At 42.1% G+C, this 19,797-nt stretch overlaps 2 protein-coding genes across 2 annotated transcripts; both read right to left on the bottom strand.

The window, feature by feature from the left end:
* Positions 1–1,471: 1,471 nt before the first annotated feature.
* Positions 1,472–8,731, bottom strand: LOC140280352 (serine/threonine-protein kinase pim-1-like). The gene is made up of 10 exons (XM_072375651.1): positions 8,688–8,731; positions 8,429–8,550; positions 6,624–6,842; positions 6,291–6,443; positions 5,987–6,081; positions 5,858–5,905; positions 2,313–2,531; positions 1,951–2,131; positions 1,682–1,852; positions 1,472–1,563 (listed from the first exon to the last, which is right to left on the bottom strand). The coding sequence occupies exons 1-10, from the start codon at positions 8,729–8,731 to the stop codon at positions 1,472–1,474; spliced, it is 1,344 nt and encodes a 447-aa protein (XP_072231752.1).
* A 5,778-nt stretch (positions 8,732–14,509) lies between these two features.
* LOC140280350 (serine/threonine-protein kinase pim-1-like) lies at positions 14,510–18,712 on the bottom strand. The gene is made up of 9 exons (XM_072375650.1): positions 18,661–18,712; positions 17,910–18,185; positions 17,260–17,354; positions 17,131–17,178; positions 16,803–17,021; positions 16,440–16,620; positions 16,171–16,341; positions 15,965–16,052; positions 14,510–14,606 (listed from the first exon to the last, which is right to left on the bottom strand). The coding sequence occupies exons 1-9, from the start codon at positions 18,710–18,712 to the stop codon at positions 14,510–14,512; spliced, it is 1,227 nt and encodes a 408-aa protein (XP_072231751.1).
* Between the last annotated feature and the right edge of the window lie 1,085 nt (positions 18,713–19,797).

The following is a 19,797-nucleotide window of genomic DNA, read 5'->3' as shown; positions in this document are numbered from 1 at the left end:
TTTGAATGCCTTAGACTTTGAAGGCCGACAGAGTAGATATTTCTTTTTCTTTTTTTCCCTTGTCCTGTCCAGCATTATGGCAGCAGAATGGTAATCTGAATACCTTTTTTGCCAAACAGATTTGCTTTGCCAAGGGAAGTTTTATAAATGTAAAGCTCCCCTTGATGCCCATCAGTTTTTGTTTACAATATTTCACATGTAATAGAGCTGAACCGGACCGGAAGACAAGGAAAGAAGAAGAGCAAAGAAGAGGAAACAGAACAAAAATAGAAACAAAAACCAGACATCCAGCTGCTACACCTGTAAAAACAAAACAGACGACAATCCACGGCCTCTGTTGGGAATCCAGCCTTAGCGCCACCATAAGCTCCTGAAAGCAGACAAGCAGAGAAAAAACAAACACAAAAACAAGCACAAGTAGCGGCAATCGCATACAACACAACTGTGGATATAGATGACCTGAAACCACAGGATAACACAGCAACTGCTTAGCGAGCCTGCTACTGGGCTAATGAATGTGTGTGTGTGTGTGTGTGTGAACATGCAATACCCATGGCACAGGACCTACATGATAACCCTGCTTAGTTATGAGTGTATAAGTGTACAGAGCCACAATCCACAGCCCCCCCCCCAGCAATCAGAAGCAGGCAGAGAGGGCCTCAAGACCCAGGCCACCAGCAGCCCCCACAGAGCACAGAACCCAGGAAGCCCACCGCAGGGACAACCACACATCCACCCAGAAGACCGCAGAAGAAGCCCCCGGAAAGAGCCCCCATAAGCATAGGGCAGAGGCACTCCGGGAACCAGGGGCAACGGCCCACCGACCACGCCAGGCCCCAGCCGCCCAGACATGGGCCGCGCACCGGACCCGGGCCCCAGGAGCCCGAGCGCCCCAATACCTCCTGGCAGAGGCCCCACCCATGGGGCTAATATAAATGTGAAACTACTTGAACTAATATTCAAATGTCAGAATATTAAATAAACATTTACTTTCTTTGAAAATTGTGTCTAAAAATGGATTTTATTTTTGCAATATTTAGGACAATTCATTTTTGCACATCTGAGATCATTCAGTCATCAGTGAACACTTCCTCTCAGAGAAGTGAACACTGATCATTTAAAAAAAACAAATTTTATAATTGTTCTGTTCCTCTTCTGTTTGTCTTCTGCAACACTGTAGATGTACCTGTTGAAGAACTAATACAGAAGGATTCTATTCTATTCTATTGTATTATATTGTGTTCTATTGTGTTGTATTGTATTGTGTTATGTTCTATTCTATTGTATTTCTAATATATTGTATTCTATCCTATCCTTACATCCTCACATCACAGAGAATGTGACATATTTATAATGTATATTTATTCCTGTTAAACTCAGATATAAAGATTTAGGTTTAAATTTAAACATGAATCAAACTTTCAATAAAATGTCATTTGTTTTGATTAACAGTGTGTGTGTTGTTTCTGTCTCACGTGAACCAAGTGTGATTCAGAAGCTGCTCCAGCGTGGGGCGCTGCTTGGGAACTTTAATCAAACACTGCTCCAAGAAATCCAGGCAATCTGGAGGATGTGAAGAAAAAGAACAAACATTGTTAGGTCTGCAGTGGTCTATCAGAATGTGAACTGAAACAGATTATCTTTTCTTAATGACAGATGTGTGTATGGGTGTTTGTTTTACCTTGAGACAGCGTACTGCTAATCCTGAGATTTTTCCTGATGAAGTTAGTGGACCTGAACTCTTTGTTGTGGAGCATTTCGAACAGCACCACTCCTACCTGCCACACTGTTGTAGGTCCAGCACTGTATGTACAGGAGTTCAGCCACTCTGGAGGGACATGAGCACTGGTACCTTGAGGATAAAGAAATAAGAATAAATGTTAGAGGAGGAGTGGCTTTGGTTTTTAAATCAATGATTGGAGAAGAGCAAAATCTGAAGTAATAACATACCATAAAAAGTCCGATATATAGATGTCTTTTTGTTGATGCAGCTCAGTCCAAAGTCTATGAGACGAAGTCGTGGGACATCTGAGCCGGTCTCAATCAGGATATTTTCCACTTTAATGTCTCTGTGGAAGATGTTGTTTTGTTTAAGGTGGACTGCTGCATCAACCAACGGTTGTATTATAATCTGAAAGAGGAAAAAAAACAGGTTAGATATTTAAGAAGAGAGGATGGTGTGACATTTTTTATGGCTTTAAAATATTTTGATAACCATTATGAAATCATTTAAATAAAAAAAGCAGAAAGTGTGACGATGTCTCTCAAAGAATGACATTCACAAAGACTGCAAATATTTTCCATCAGCTTACTTTGGCCTCATCCTCCTGGAGGGAGCCTCCATGCTCTTCGATGTAGTGAGCGAGGTCCTTGGCAGGCATTGGTCTCTCCAGCACAAGAATCAGCTCCTGCTGTAGATCATACCAGTCCAGCAGGGACACAGGTGCTGAGTGCCCCACTGAACTGGCAGTGCTACTTTCCACTTTCAGCATAACAGCCACCTCCACTGAAATCTGCCTCCCATTCTTGTCCTGAAACATCACAGCAACAAAGAAAGTGTTAGGCAGGGAAAACCACAGTTTATCTATAATCCAGTGATAGTGCTGATAAAAGCAGAAGTTACTGCCGTTGCTAACTTAATTTATGTTTGCAGAACACTTTGTCCTTTGGAATGTGTTTGATGGCTACCTGCAAGATACAAACAAAACTTTGGTTAGTCACATCATACAGTGAGTGTCTTGAATATGACAATGTGTGTCTAATACATACGGGTAAATTATCTTCTCTGCAAACACAGATCCACAGCTTCCTTCGTCAAGCTGATTTTGCTCTGAAGTCTGAAGTCAATAACCAGCTCCTTTGTTTTGGTGGTGTTGAGGAGCAGATTGTTGTCTTGGCACCACTCTGACAGCCGCTCCACCTCGTACCTAAGCAGGTAGTTTCTGGATCTGTAGCTGGTGATGTGCTGGACACCCTGCCACACCTGCCTGGAGTTGTTACTCCTGAGCTGGTCCTCTATCCTCCTTCTGTATGTTGTCTTGACCTTGCAGATGCCTCTTTTCAGGTTGGCTCTAGCAGCACTGTCGAGTGCCGTATCCCCCGACCTGGAAGCAGTGTTCCTGGCTTTTAATCGGCTCTGGACCGCCTTAGTCATCCAGGGCTTCCTGTTGGGATAAATCCTCAGACGTCTGTTCCTGGTGACATTGTCCGTGCAGAACCTGATGTAATCCAAGACTGCTGTAGTGTGGTTCTCCATGTCCTGGTGTTCAAAACCTCCCAGTCGGTTCTCTGGAAGCAGTCCTGTAGCTGGTGGGAACATTTTAGTCCCTTTGTCAACAACATATTTTAGTTAATGGGAAAAGTATTTGGATATTAATAGAATTATGGCAAACTCTTTATTTCTCTATAAAATCTGCGAGAATTTCACTTTCTTTTCTAAATAAAATCTAACAGCAAAGATATCTGGTCAAACTTTCAAACAATTGTATTTGGTCCTCATTTGTTTGTAAAGGAATCACACAAAAGGTTTCAATAACTTGAAAAAATAATTTGTATATTTTCATAAAACATGAAAATGACAAGATGTACAATGACATAACAGGGTGGACCTTGGGCATGTCAGGTTGGACACGTTGTGAAATGTCATTGAATGGCCTCATAAATGCAATAAATCTAAAGGAAATTATGTTTAAAAAAAATGTCAGAGGTCTTTTTGGCTCAATTCTGCAGTTGCTATTCCACATACCTCCATGCAGATGCTTCAATGTGTACAGAGCGCTTGTTCAGAGCCTGTGGGTCTGGTATTAGGCAAAGTACTTGCCAGTCATGGTACCAACAGATGTCCTCCCGGAGAGTTGGCCAATGGAATTTGTTTATGCCAGTGCGGTGCATACACTTAACATTCACACTGTGCCCTTCTACTTCCACGATGTCACCTGCTTATGCTTCATTGTCGTAATTAACGACTCGCCAATGTGCTTTACCTCAATCATTTCTGGTCTCCAAGGGTTATCTGGTGTCTTTCCACATGCTGAGGGCTCATCAGGTGAAACAGGAACATAGACTACAGTGACCTCTTGAAGGTTAAAGCAGGGGCAGTCCAGAACACCTTCCTCCCTTTTACACAGACATGAAATGTCTCGGTATTTCATCTGGCCGGGTGTCAGACTGATGGCTTGGTGGATTTTCATAGTGCCTTTTATGGCAGCTATTGCAGGTACCTATAGTGAAGGGGTGGAAAATTTAACATTAATACACTTTACTTAACCACACAACACATGAAAGGATCAGATTTGACAAAGCTATTCTGTAATCTGGATGAGAGAGCGGGGAGAGGGACCTAAAACCGAGCCATAGCTTTTTTCTTAGTCTTTGATTCAATATATCCCTCTATGGGACGAAGAAAAGCTCGACAGATTTGTCCACACTTTTCAGCTTGTCATACAAACTTTGGGCATCAGGGATGTCTCCTCCATGGGCTACAATCCAGTCTGCTGACCTTTTGAGGGCCCCACCCACACTACCTGGTACCCCATTTCCATGGCTAGCTTCAAAGAAACTCCATGTTATTTCTTTGAACCCATTCTTGAATGGTTCCATTAAGAGGTAGAAGAAATTTCCCTTTTGTCGATAATGTGTTGCAGGCCCGTCACTGAAAAAATTAAGTATGCTGACTTGAGGGTGCCGTTCACTCAGTACCTTCAAAACTGGAACAAGGTGGGCCTAGATGGCCACAGGGTCGTGTCTTGTGGAGGGTGATATGGAGTAAAAGGTGTGCGGGGCTTGTTCACGAGCGTTGTGTGTCCAGACTGGCCTGCTGGTGTGAACTTCCAAAATGCACAGATTGGATTTCTTCACTGTAGTTGCACGAGTAATTGTCACTCAAATCTATGTGCAAGAGGGACTCGTGCTTCAGACTCCTTCTGAGCTCCCTGCACGCATCAAACTGCCATTTAATGTTAAAGACATGGCGCCCAAAATGGAGGAGCCTCTCCAGGAAATCTGAGTTAAGGTCATGTTCCGTTTTTGCTATCTCCCTTTTCACTTTGACTGTTGACACCTTTCCATCCTTCATAATTATATTAAATCAATTCAATGTCCTTCCTGTCATGAACCATGTCCACCCTGTCATGGGAGGCTTTCTGAGAGAGTGGACATTTTTAGCTATTTTTATCATTAAATGAGTACATGGTGGACCTTCAGTTAGCGACATGATTCAGTTACACTTTTTAACTAATATATTTCAGATTTCTGAAAGGTATTTATATTAACTGATATTTCACTATGACAGAGTGGACATGTTAAGCTTGACAACATCCAACTACACACATGAAACAATGAAAATTACAAAATGTAAGTGCAAATACTTACTTTGTAGCTAGCCACCGTTTTTCCTCAGCAGTTAAGGCCTTCCTCTTCCTATTACCCCTCCTTATATCACCATCAGATGTACACTAAAGAAAGACTAAATGCTGGTAATTCTCAAAGAATGACATTCACAAAGATTGCAAATATTTTCCATCAGCTTACTTTGGCCTCATCTTCCTGGAGGGAGCCTCCATGCTCTTCGATGTAGTGAGCGAGGTCCTCGGCAGGCATTGGTCTCTCCAGCACAAGAATCAGCTCCTGCTGTAGATCATACCAGTCCAGCAGGGACACAGGTGCTGAGTGCCCCACTGAACTGGCAGCGCTACTTTCCAGCTTCAGCATGACAGCCACCTCCACTGAAATCTGCCTCCCATTCTTGTTCTGAAACATCACAGCAACAAAGAAAGTGTTAGGCAGGGAAAACCACAGTTTATATATAACCCAGTGATAGTGCTGATAAAAGCAGAAGTTACTGCCGTTGCTAACTTACTTTATGTTTGCAGAACACTTTGTCCTTAGGAATGTGTTTGATGGCTACCTGCAAGATACAAACAAAACTTTGGTTAGTCACATCATACAGTGAGTGTCTTGAATATGACAATGTGTGTCTAATACATACGGGTAAATTATCTTCTCTCCGACAGCCTGCAAACACAGATCCACAGCCTCCTTTTCCGAGCTGATTTTTCTCTTCGTATTTCTCCTCAAATTCAGCTAAAATAAAACATAAACATCATTTTAGTTTGACAGTACATCAGAAGAATTTCAATGATAATTTACACAGGTTATATAAGCTGTAATATATATATATATATATATATATATATATATCGCCTAGGTAATAGGTAATACTTAATATAAATACTTATATTAAATATAACGCACTTGAAGCTAAATGTTACATTATTTTATTAATGACTGACCTCGTTGGGCATCTATTTGGTCCTGTATGGTCTCAGTTTTCTTCGTTCTCTTCCTACTCTGTGTTTCCTCAGCAGGTAAGGCCTTCCTCTTTCTATTACCCCTCCTTATATCCCCATCAGATGTACAACCATCTACATTGTTGCTACTGGATCCTATAAATGAAAATAACACATTGAAACATTAGCATGATGACACTCACATGTTTGTAATTTGATTGAAAATGTGCGTTTAGATCAGTGTGACAAAGTTAAAGGACATTATAATATTCAACCACTACAGCTAAAATGTAAGTTAATTATGCAGCTGTAATTTCACAAAATGCACCAGCCTACCACTTTCCACTGAGGAGGAGGCTGACTCTTGATTTAAAAGGACGTCCAGGAGTCCCCTCCTTCTCTTTGGGTTTCTTGAGGGTCCCTCTACATCTTCTGTGACTTTCCTCTTTCCTTTTTTCCCTGTCCTGACCTCGTCCTGACTGCTTGTAGAAGGTCCTGCCACCTCAGAGACCCTTGTTCTTTTATTGCTGAAGTGCTGGTCGGGACTGGCTTTTCCTTTGGTTGCCAAAAGGGCAAGGCCAGTGCTAATTGAATTTCAGATCTTCCAATACACCTCCTGTCAAAACAGAGCCACAAATACACCAAAGACCAGAGGGAGTTTGCCGTCACTCTCCACTTACATGGTCTGAAGGCGTACAGCTATCTGAGAGAGACTCTTCATATCAACCTCCCACATCCACATACATTGCAAAGGTATTCTTCGTATTATTTGAAACCTCATTTTCCATGTTAGCTGTGCATATTATTTTATCCTGTTATGAGTGAACAGGCGGACATACCTACACCTAGCATTATTAACATCTGCCAATACTGCTTTCAGTGATTATTGATCCTGAAAAAATCCTGATCACGGCAGCCATATTAAATGGCTGCTTTTCCTTCTTACAAAGGTGGATGAGCTCGTGGATGCCAAGCCCAGCCTTAACATGATGATGCTGGACATGTTGAAGGAAAGACAAGAGGAAGACCCAGCTAAATATGGTTGAGTGTGTCTCATGATGGATGCCATGGCCATTAAAAAACATATCCAGTACAACTCCCATACCCAGAAAATGTCTGGATTTGTGGATATGGCGGATGGTTTGAATGAGACAGATTTAGCCACTGAGGCTCTTGTTTTAATGGTGGTAGGCCTACAAGGCCATTGATAGGCCATTGGAAGGCCCCAATTACCTACTACCTGACCAAGTTATTATCGCCAGAGACTCAGGAGGTGCTGCCTGTTCATGCGTCGGAGGAACTGCATAAGTGCGGCATAAGAGTGGTATGTGTTAGAGTCCTGCGCGGGACTGTTTTCTTCCGCCCGCTCCCGCTGAATTTCTGACCATTACCACCCGCTCCCGCACTGTGTATGTCCACTCCCGCCCGCTCCCGCAAAACTTTAGACTTTATGCCAGCACAACAATAGAAATGTCTTCTCGAGTCCCGCAGGAGAAAACACGTAATTTCATAGGCTTTTAATAAAGAGATTCATGGACAATTGAGAAACTTCTCCAAATGTCAGACTTGCCTTGCTTTGTCTTTGTGCTGTAAAGATCTTCTTTGAGCTTCCTTTCCACATCATTTATTCTGTTTATCCTGTCGCTAAGATACTTCCCGACAGTGTTGCCAGGTGGGAAATGTAGTATTATCGTATTTTGAGGTAAATTATCGTACACCCTTCATAACTAAAATAACAAGTCTATTGTGCGCTATAGTCACTCTAGTGTTGAATAGCGTCTAACAGGTCGGCACGGCTTTGCATCATCAACCCCACGTTAGGCTAAATGTCCCCGTAAACAATAGAATAGAAAAGCACGATTAGCTTGAAACTTGTCACATGGAAATGCCTTCAGGGTTCACAAAAAAATCCGACAGACAGTTGCGACAGGCTGATTACAACCGCTTACAACCACACATTCACAGAATGGTCAAATGATCGTATTTGTAGCCTTTTTGGGGATTATTGATCGTACATCGTACACAGGGCAAAATTATCATACAAATACGACAATTACCGTACACCTGGCACCACTACATCCCTGTCCCGCAGTATTTTTTATTTTTTTGCCGCCCGCGACTGCCCGCAGAAAAGTTCATACCGCCCACTCCCGCGTGATTTGAGTTGGTCCCGCGGGACCCGGCGGGACCCAATCCCAATGCAGCCCTCTCGTATGCGTCAAAATGGATGGGCGTGCCTCCAATGTCCGCTTGTGCAACCTGCCTGGGTGCCAGCAAAAGGGTAACCCTATTGAGCCCTTTAAAACATTCTTTCCACATCCAGTAACTAGTGAGAGGGTGATTGTGCGGATGGATGCTTGCCATATGTTGAAGTTGGCACGGAATATGCTGCAGGCTTACAGTCCATTAACCAGCACCAGTGGCCAGATCAACTGGAGATACATCATTCATCTGAATGATGTCCAAGCAAAAGTTGGATTGCATGCAGCTAACAGGGTAACAGACAAGCATGTGAATTTTGATTCACAGAAGATGAAGGTGTCCCTGGCTGCACAGACACTGAGTCGCTCTGTGACAGTGGCTCTGCGTGTGTGGCATACAGAGCCATCAGTGATATACCCACATTGTTATTATTTATATGTTTAATATTACTTGCATTAAGTATAAGTCATGAGTGTGTTGAAAATTGTCTGTGTGTTGTCTGATCGGGAAAGGTTCGTTTATTGTTTGACAAATATGGTGATGCAGTGTCTAAGTCTCACCAGCAGAGGGCGCGTTCGCTACACTATGTACAGGGAAAAGGGATATCTAGCGAGAATACGATGTGAGACGAGAACACACTCCTGAGTGTGAAGATGTGTGTGGCGTAACGTGATAAATAATATATATTTTTGGCTTTTTGCAGGTAAGAGGGGAGAGTTGTAATTGTGTGCTTGATGGGTGAATGTGTTAATTGTGAGTTTATGGTCTCTTTTGGATTTTATATTTATTTTGTTCAAAAACTTTACAGGCTTTTTGCAGAACAAAAATAAAAGACTTTTTCAAATTAAACTTGTAGTGGAGGACAACTTCACTTTGTACCACGCTACACGTGCACTGAGGGACCTTGGCTATTTACAGTTCCAACACTGTGAAGCAACAGCTGAGTTCATTGAGGAGATGCTAATATAATACTACTACTAACATTCACACAAAGTAGGACGGCAAGATTGTTGCTAAAATGTCTATCACAACTTTTCTCCCTAAGAATGGAGATCAACTCGTGAATCATTTTTATATTTTAGAAATTAGACTAATGACTCATAGGAACATGTTATTGTTTATGGTGATGATTATTGTGCTTTCTGTTAATGCAGACATTTGCTTTTAGATAACTGACAGGCTCTTTGATAAAATGAACAGTCACAATCCCCATGCCAAAGGGTTCAAAGCTCCCCTGGGTTCTTTGTATTGGGCAGAGAGTGTAGAGTTCTTGGTGAGAGGCAGGGACTACTTGATGAGTTGGTGATGAAAGATGGCACACCCCTTCACCTGTCAAAGAGGTTTTAGGAAAGTGGGAAGCTTTTGTTTGCATGAAGAGTTCATAAGTTTAAGACATCAAGTTCATATGATGTTCTGTTCGAGGCTGGACAATAAATTCAAATGTAATTTTGATCAAATATTGATATAGAGAGAAAATTGAAGGGATGACTGTTGGAGCTTTATAAAATATTGATATATTATGGATATATTGCCCAGTCCTATTCTATTCTCTTGTTCCGTTTGATGCATCATAAGTTCCTATGATGCTTTGTTCTCTGGTTCCAATGTTTTTGCAGTCCCCTGTTTTGTTTCTGTTGGACTTCTATCTTCAGTGTTTTTCATTCCTTAGAAGTGTTATAATGGTATGTATAGCAGTGTCGATGTTATCAAGCTTTCCCATTCCTGTTTCAATATTGTTTCTCTTTGCATTAACATCTATAAATGAAGGAAATCACGTAGTGCTCTCTTGAGGTATTTTGGTTTGCCATGATTATACTGACAAAACATTTCCTTGTGAAGGTACCTATCTGTCATGGGATTCATGATCAACATTGACACCCTGATGTTGATGATTCCAGAACAGCTTCAGCGGTACGTCAGCACCTACCGCTTTAGCCAGGATCACTTGGAGCTCCTCTTTAATTCAATCAGGGTATCAGGTAGGGATTTCAGATTTTTTTACTATGTGGTTAGTCTCTATGTATGCATATTATTCGGGTAACTGTATATGTAAATGTGTTGTTTGTATGTGTTTTAGGGGGCTGGAATAACAATCCCTCAGCCAGCCAGTTCCAGGCCATCTTCCTGCCATCTGATGGTGCGGTGTGGTGTGTCTCCAAGCACATCAGGAAATGTGGCAGCACAGGATGAGACCGTGTCCTTGTCTACTTTTGAGATGTTCCCTCTTCTCCAGCAGCAGAAGAAACTGAAGAGATTCCACCCCCTTTTTTCAACGTTCCTGCTTTAGTGTCTGACCATAGCTATCTACCAACCCGCTTTGGTGGTCTTGTGGACAATGCACTGGTGTACATCTCAGGGTTTGTTGTTTGCCAGATTCTCAAAAAGCTTTCCTGTGATGTGTGCCGTGGTAGTTTGGTGACTGATGTTGTACCCGCATCATTTGATCAGAGCTACCACTTGCTCACGCTAAAAAACAAGGGAAGGCTGATGATTCCTTCTGACGGTACTATAAAGGTGGTCAGATCAGCTGAGTGTTTTATTCGCCAGTCAGTGTCAGGGCAAGCGGTCAAAGCGGCCTTGATCTGTCAGTTTGTCCGGGCTGAGATTGGTTCTGAGGATGTGTTTTTTCTGGGGGGGGCACATTCAAGAAACACAGTTTGGAATTGACAACCACCATTTTGTGCTGATGTCACACATTGTGTCTGTCTTCCACAAATTGAGGCTGCACCACATTGCCAAACTGAACACCTTAACTTAAGCTGCAGAGTGACAACACATGGAAAAAGCTGTACAAGACTATTCTTTTCCAAGGTTTTTAACTTACACTGACTGCAATTGTATAGCTGTGTAGATAAGTGTGTAGATATAAGTGTGTATATACGATCGTCAATGCCCCCGTGTTCATTAATGCCCTTATTGTAGATATAGATATGTATATATGTTCATCAATGAACATATATACCTTTATATAAATGTGTATCAATGTGAATATAAAAACGATTACTCAAAATCAGTTGAATGTAAATGTTAGTGCTCTTTATTCAGAAAACCCTCCTCTACATTTCAGGATCTGGTTATAATAAACACAGATTAAATGTCAATTATAAATATTTCAATATTTATCATCACAGTAACAGTGTTGCACACATTAGCAGCTGTAAACACTCATAAAAACATTAGAAAAATACATGTTAGTTTGGTGCTTACCTATAGCCTAAAAATAAGGAATAAACATTTATAATAATCACTTAGTTACATGTTGTTTCTGGTACGTACTTGTTTCCCAACTATATTAGTGTGTCTGTGTGAATAAGAGGCAATAACTTTTTAGCCCAATTCTTTCATTGAAAGTATTTATTAGTGGTGACATGTAAAGTATGGCAGCGCTGAACTCGGAGTGACAGAGCTCTCGCAGGAAGTCCGTCAGCCTGAGCCCCGATATACGGAAATATATATATATATATGTCTATGCTGTGTGGAAGAGGGCAGAGCTATAGAGTATATAAAGATTATGACAACAACAACAGAAAACTTTGTGAAGTAAGTAATGGCCACAGAGGTTTTATGATAAAGTTACTAAAATTTCAAAGGGCCTTCGACACCTGAATGTAAAGAAGAACATTACAATTAAAGTTCAACAGAAAATGTGAAGTGTGTAGGGGAAACTGAACTTAGCCTACGACTTATCACATCATTACCTCCTGGCAGTTACACTTTGAGGACAACCACGAACACAAAAAGAGGCACACGGAGGTCGAGAGCAGATGCTGTCCCAACCATCTTCATCCATCGCCCCAAGCCCAAGAGGAGGAAAACACCTTCGAGGATGATGGCTTCTGCAGAAGTTAAAACATCTGATGACTGCACTTACTGCATAAAATCAAACCTTGGTATGTCTTTCCACAGTTTTTCCCATTTCATGTATTTCAAAAACAAGATATTGTAGTGTAGTGTAGGTGGCATAAATACGTATAACACCAACAATACGTTGTTATTACAGATATTGAGGGACAAACTGAGGTGCAGTTAGAGGCGAGTCAGAGGGATGTGTCAGGTGACAGTGAAGCAGAGGTCAGCAGACCAGCAGGTGCCAGTCAGTCAGGGACCACTCATCCAGGAACCAGTGTGCCAGGGGCCAGTCATGACAGGGCCAGTGTGGAGGACCTGCTGAGGGAATTAAGAAAGGAAAGATATAGGAGGATAAAAGCAGAGAGCGCTCCAGCACAACAAAAAATAATCAATTTGGCACTTAGGAGGAGAAACAACAACCTTCAACAAAAATTTACTTCAATTTTCAATCAGGACCAGATTCGTGCACTCAGCCAAAATAATAAAAAGGCGGAAAAGCTGTTTGGCAACGTTACACTGCCTGGCCACAATGGCAGAGCAACTCACGCTTGTGTCTTCATGCTGGCTGGAGTAACAACAAGGTGGAAGCAAGTTGTGGCATACCACTACAGCAGTAATTCCACCAATGGTGCCATCTACCAGCCCATCATCATTGCTATAGTGGAGGCAGCTGCATCTGTAGGACTTCATGTCATTAATGTCACAAGTGACATGGGGAGCCCTAATAGAGCAATGTGGCGAGCTTTTGGGGTAACGTGTGATAAGCCCTGAATTCCACATCCCATAGAGCCACACCGACGGCTCCATTTCATGGCAGATGTTCCACATCTGGTCAAGAACTTGAAGAGCGCCCTTGTCCGTGGTCAGACCATCACCATTCCACAAGATGTGGTGAACAAAGAGCACCTCCCATCCAGTGAGGTGTCTGTTGGTCCCTTACCGGATCTGGTGTCCTACCAAGAGGGCATGGCACTAAAGCTGGCCCCCAACCTCTCCTGGGGCATCTTGGAGCCTAACCACTTTGAAAAGATGAAAGTTAGCTCAGCCATGCATATCTTTAGTAAGTCGACAAGTGCTGCCTTAAAGTACCTGGTAGAGGAGGAGCAGCGTCCTGAATCAAACCTCACCACATCATGGTTCCTGGAGAAGATGGACCACTGGTTTGACCTTATGTCGTCCCGCCATGTTGTGACTGCCCTCTCACGGTTCAAAATGGGGGAGTATGAAAAGGCCATCAGCTTTCTCCAGGAGAGTGTCCATCTTTTTCAAGACCTAAAGATAGGGGAAAAGAGCAGCTGGAAGCCAGTCCAGACAGAACCATACTGCAGGTCCAGGAAGATCTGTTGAGCCAGAGTCACAAATTTGTCCTCACAAGCTGGTTCATGCAGGACTGCCTGGAAAACACATTTGGATGCATATGTCAGAGGAACCCTGTGCCAACACCTGTGGAGTTCCACTATGCCCTGCGGGCTGTCACTGTTGGACAGTTCCTGTCCACAGTGCATACAGGCAGTTAACCTGGATGACAAATGTGACCAGCTAGCAGACTTCCTGGAAACCAAAACCAATTCCAGAAGTCCTGAAGGTCTGAGAGTGGAGCAGCTGGTCGACCTGACATCACCACCCACCTTCACAAAAACAGATTCCTGTGTTCTGTATCATCTGGCCGGATACATCGTGAAGTGTGTCTTTAGCTGCTCACACTGCGAGACATGCAAGCATGCACTTGTGCAAAATGCAAATGATGCACATGAGCATGTTGTTCTGCTGCAGTTGAAGGAATTCAAACCGGGTGCACTTTATCGGCCATCTGACGAGGTCTTCACTGTCGTCCAGCATGTGGAGCAGCTGTTCCGTTCAGGACAGATGGAGTGCACCAATGCAGTGGAACAGCTGGAAGAGGAGGCCATGCTTCTGGAGAGCAGCCTTCCATCATGCCATGATGTGAAGAGAAAGATAGTCTGCAAATATGTCAGGCTGAGGTTAAGGATTGCGGCAAAGTGCATCAGGGCTGAAAGGAGAGAAGACTAGAGTAAAGGTTACCTTGGCAGCAAGAGTCAGAACAAGAAGGCCAAGAAGGCTCAACCTCCTGCACCAAAGGCCATAATATCTAGGCCACTACCAAATACTTTAGTTATTGCCATGGATGTATTTGGCCTCTCCATTCCTGCTCAACCTCCAGCAACCACCAGCATCTTCCTGCAGCCATCAGTGAGACACCAGCGAGCAGTCACCACTAGTAGCTTCCAATGGTAGCAGCAGCAGCCTCTGCGAGCAGCAGCAGACACCACCAGCAGCAGACACCACCAGCAGCAGACACCACCAGCAGCAGACACCACCAGCAGCAGACACCACCAGCAGCAGACACAACCAGCAGCAGCAGACACCACCAGCAGCAGACACCACCAGCAGCAGACACCATCAGCAGCAGACACCACCAGCAGCAGACACCACCAGCAGCAGACACCACCAGCAGGAACAGCCACCGCCAGCAGCAGACACCACCAGCAGCAGACACCACCAGCAGCAGACACCACCAGCAGCAGACACCACCAGCAGGAACAGCCACCGCCAGCAGGAGCTTGCAGCCAAATCTGGCTCAATATATGTATTAAGTTTAGTCCCTATTAAATCAATGAATAAAATGAATTCATATTTTTATTGTTAATGTTCTATTGTCATTTTATCTGTGTCTTGTAAGATGCCATTGAGTGCTTTGAAAATTGTGTCTAAAAATGGATTTTATTTTTGTAATATTTAGCGCAATTAATTTTTTCACATTTCATTCAGTCATCAGTGATACATACCTCCTGGCAGAGGCCCCACCCAATACCTGAGAGGGCCAAGCGCCCCAGACAGCCACACAGTGGGCCAGCACCTGCCCCAGGAGTGCCCCGGGAGTCGTGACGTGCCCACAGGTGGGTGAAGTCGCGAGCAGCGGGGAGAGGAAACACCCCCCCCCGGGAGTAGCACAAGCAGGCCAGATGACAGAGTAGATATTTCTGAACTCAGTTATATAGGGCTAATATAAATGTGAAACTACTTGAACTAATATTCAAATGTCAGAATATTAAATAAACATTCACTTTCTTTGAAAATTGTGTCTAAAAATGGATTTTATTTTTGCAATATTTAGGACAATTCATTTTTGCACATCTGAGATCATTCAGTCATCAGTGAACACTTCCTCTCAGAGAAGTGAACACTGATAATTTAAAAAAAAAACAAATTTTATAATTGTTCTGTTCCTCTTCTGGTTGTCTTCTGCAACACTGTAGATGTACCTGTTGAAGAACTAATACAGAAGGATTCTATTCTATTCTATTGTGTTCTATTGTATTGTATTGTGTTGCGTTATGTTCTATTCTATTGAATTGTATTATATCATCTTGTATTCTATTCTATTGTATTGTGTTATGTTCTATTCTATTGTATTCTAATATATTGTATTCTATCCTATCCTTACTCTTACATCCTCACATCACAGAGAATGTGACATATTTATAATGTATATTTATTCCTGTTAAATTCAGACAAAGATTTAGGTTTAAATTTAAACATGAGTCAAACTTTCAATAAAATGTCATTTGTTTTGATTAACAGTGTGTGTGTTGTTTCTGTCTCACGTGAACCAAGTGTGATTCAGAAGCTGCTCCAGCGTGGGGCGCTGCTTGGGAACTTTAATCAAACACTGCTCCAAGAAATCCAGGCAATCTGGAGGATGTGAAGAAAAAGAACAAACATTGTTAGGTCTGCAGTGGTCTATCAGAATGTGAACTGAAACAGATTATCTTTTCTTAATGACAGATGTGTTTATGGGTGTTTGTTTTACCTTGAGACAGCGTATTGCTAATCTTTAGTCTCTTCCTGATGAAGTTAGTGGACCTGAAATCTTTGTTGTGGAGCATTTCAAACAGCACCACTCCTACCTGCCACACTGTTGTAGGTCCAGCACTGTATGTACAGGAGTTCAGCCACTCTGGAGGGACATGAGCACTGGTACCTTGAGGATAAAGACATAAGAATAAATGTTAGAGGAGGAGTGGCTTTGGTTTTTAAATCACTGATTGGAGAAGAGCAAAATCTGAAGTAATAACATACCATAAAAAGTCCGATATATAGATGTCTTTTTGTTGATGCAGCTCATTCCAAAGTCTATGAGACGAAGTCGTGGGACATCTGAGCCGGTCTCAATCAGGATGTTTTCCACTTTGATGTCTCTGTGGAAGATGCTGTTTTGTTTCAGGTGGACTGCTGCATCAACCAACTGTTGTATTATAATCTGAAAGAGGAAAAAAAAACAGGTTAGATATTTAAGAAGAGAGGATGGTGTGACATTTTTTATGGCTTTAAATTATTTTGATAACCATTATGAAATCATTTAAATAAAAAAAGCAGAAAGTGTGACGATGTCTCTCAAAGAATGACATTCACAAAGATTGCAAATATTTTCCATCAGCTTACTTTGGCCTCATCTTCCAGGAGGGAGCCTCCATGCTCTTCGATGTAGTGAGCGAGGTCCTCGGCAGGCATTGGTCTCTCCAGCACAAGAATCAGCTCCTGCTGTAGATCATACCAGTCCAGCAGGGACACAGGTGCTGAGTGCCCCACTGAACTGGCAGTGCTACTTTCCAGCTTCAGCATAACAGCCACCTCCACTGAAATCTGCCTCCCATTCTTGTCCTGAAACATCACAGCAACAAAGAAAGTGTTAGGCAGGGAAAACCACAGTTTATCTATAATCCAGTGATAGTGCTGATAAAAGAAGAAGTTACTGCCGTTGCTAACTTACTTTATGTTTGCAGAACACTTTGTCCTTTGGAATGTGTTTGATGGCTACCTGCAAGATACAAACGAGACTTTGGTTAGTCACATCATACGGTGAGTGTCTTGAATATGACAATGTGTGTCTAATACATACGGGTAAATTATCTGCTCTCCGACAGCCTGCAAACACAGATCCACAGCCTCCTTCGCCGAGCTGATTTTTCTCCTCATATTTCTCCTCAAATTCAGCTAAAATAAAACAAACATCATTTTAGTTTGACAGTACATCAGAAGAATTTCAATGATAATTTACACAGGTTACCTCTAAAAATTCTCTATATATATATTTAAAAAAACAAACATATATATATATATATATCGCCTAGGTAATAGGTAATACCTAATATAAATACTTAGATTAAATATAACGCACTTGAAGCTAAATGTTACATTTTTTTATTAATGACTGACCTCGTTGGGCATCTATTTGGTCCTGTATGGTCTCAGTTTTCTTCGTTCTCTTCCTACTCTGTGTTTCCTCAGCAGGTAAGGCCTTCCTCTTTCTATTACCCCTCCTTATATCCCCATCAGATGTACAACCATCTAAATTGTTGCTACTGGATCCTATAAATGAAAATAACACATTGAAACATTAGCATGATGACACTCACATGTTTGTAATTTGATTGAAAATGTGTGTTTAGATCAGTGTGACAAAGTTAAAGGACAATATAATATTCAACCACTACAGCTAAAATGTAAGTTAATTATGCAGCTGTAATTTCACAAAATGCACCAGCCTACCACTTTCCACTGAGGAGGAGGCTGACTCTTGATTTAACACGACATCCAGGAGTCCCCTCCTTCTCTTTGGGTTTCTTGAGGGTGCCTCTCCATCTTCTGTAACCTTCCTCTTTCCTCTTTTCACTGTCCTGACCTCGTCCTGACAGCTTGTAGAAGGTCCTGCCACCTCAGAGACCCTTGTTCTTTTATTGGTCAACTGCTGGTCAGGACTGGCTTTTCTTTTGGTTGCCTTTGTCCGGCCATCCTTCACTGAACGTGTCATGCTACTGTCAACTTCTACAAATAACAATAAAAAAAAGTTGTCATTTTGTTATTAATTTATCAAATAATTCTTTATCACTCCCCAAAAAAGATTCAGATTACAGACACATAACCAGTGATGATGATCTGAGGAAAACAGGGAGTGTAATACAGAAACTTCTTAATTTGCAAAAACAGTTGTAACTGTTTGGTAACCACAGTATTTTAATTAGTATTAAAACCAAATTTAGGAAAAATAAAAGTCATTACAGATCTATTGTTTGAAAATCACTTTTAGTATAACCCAAGAATACCAACTAGCCTGAATTTTAAACAAATTGTTAAAATTTCCAAGTTATACTTTTAAAAAGAAAAAAATGTTTATCCTAAAAATAAGTTTGGAAGTTTCTGCATTACAAACCCAGAAGTGTAGCTTAAGGCACAAACTGAATGATTCATATATATAACCAAAATGAGTAATTTCAAGTTGTTGCATGAATTTCTCCCTTACTTTGATCTTTCTTGAGGGCTTTCTTTGTCTTCTGCACAAAATCTTTGTTCATTGTGATTTTTATGAAGTTCCAGGTATAGATTCAACACGCGTAGAGTTAGTCTTCACAAACGTTCTGAGATATTAGTGAACTGAACTATAGAATGTTCTGATGTATGTTCTGATGTATGTTCTGATGTATGTTGTGATGCATGTTGTGATGTATGTATTACATTTGAGTGACATCATAAAGTTCCTTCATGATGTCGCCTAGCAACACAGGGCTTGGCTCCGCCCTAGGCAATATTATGAAAGAAACCAAGTATTGCCAAGTAAAAAAAAAAAAAAATTAAAAAAAATGAGAAAGGGATGTGGAAGTTTCAACCATTTCTTTTCAACCACCATCCTGATCACGGCAGCCATATTAAATGGCTGCTTTTCTTTCTTAACAAAGTGGATGAGGTCGTGGATGCCAAGCCTGGCCTTAACATGATGATGCTGGACATGTTGAAGGAAAGACAAGAGGAAGACCCAGCTAAATATGGTTGAGTGTGTCTCATGTCCACAGTGCATACAGGCAGTTACCTGGAGGACAACTGTGACCACCTAGCAGACTTCCTGGAGACCAAAACCAATTCCAGAAGTCCTGAAGGTCTGAGAGTGGAGCAGCTGGTCGACCTGACATCACCACCCACCTTCACAAAAATAGATTCCTGTGTTCTGTATCATCTGGCCGTATACACCGTGAAGTGTGTCTTTAGCTGCTCACACTGCGAGACATGCAAGCATGCACTTGTGCAAAATGCAGATGATGCACATGAGCATGTTGTTCTGCTGCAGTTGAAGGAATTCAAACCGGCTGCACTTTATCGGCCATCTGATGAGGTCTTCACTGTCGTCCAGCATGTGGAGCAGCTGTTCCGTTCAGGACAGATGGAGTGCACCAATGCAGTGGAACAGCTGGAAGAGGAGGCCATGCTTCTGGAGAGCAGCCTTCCATCATGCCATGATGTGAAGAGAAAGATAGTCTGCAAATATGTCAGGCTGAGGTTAAGGTAAAGTGCATCAGGGCTGAAAGGAGAGAAGATAAGAGTACCTTGTCAGCAAGAGTCAGAACAAGAAGGCTCAACCTCCTGCACCAAAGGCCATATACTTTAG

Source organism: Leuresthes tenuis, unplaced genomic scaffold, assembly GCF_036924035.1.
Source record: "Leuresthes tenuis unplaced genomic scaffold, fLeuTen1.0.hap1 SCAF_21, whole genome shotgun sequence".
Lineage (NCBI taxonomy): Eukaryota > Metazoa > Chordata > Actinopteri > Atheriniformes > Atherinopsidae > Leuresthes > Leuresthes tenuis.
The sequence above is the reverse complement of the archived record's forward strand: the minus strand, read 5'-3'. Positions and strand labels throughout refer to the sequence as shown.

Bases quoted from the DNA above. Each gene is read 5' to 3' on its own strand.
- LOC140280352 (XM_072375651.1), bottom strand. From the start codon at position 8,731: ATGTATCTCCAGTTGATCTGGCCACTGGTGCTGGTTAATGGACT. The intron at 5,906-5,986 runs GTATGTATTAGA...TGTATCTTGCAG, and splicing joins GGAGAGAAGATAATTTACCC to GTAGCCATCAAACACATTCC. The intron at 1,853-1,950 runs GTATGTTATTAC...TTTATCCTCAAG, and splicing joins TATATATCGGACTTTTTATG to GTACCAGTGCTCATGTCCCT.
- LOC140280350 (XM_072375650.1), bottom strand. From the start codon at position 18,712: ATGAACAAAGATTTTGTGCAGAAGACAAAGAAAGCCCTCAAGAAAGAT. The intron at 17,179-17,259 runs GTATGTATTAGA...TGTATCTTGCAG, and splicing joins GGAGAGCAGATAATTTACCC to GTAGCCATCAAACACATTCC. The intron at 16,342-16,439 runs GTATGTTATTAC...TTTATCCTCAAG, and splicing joins TATATATCGGACTTTTTATG to GTACCAGTGCTCATGTCCCT.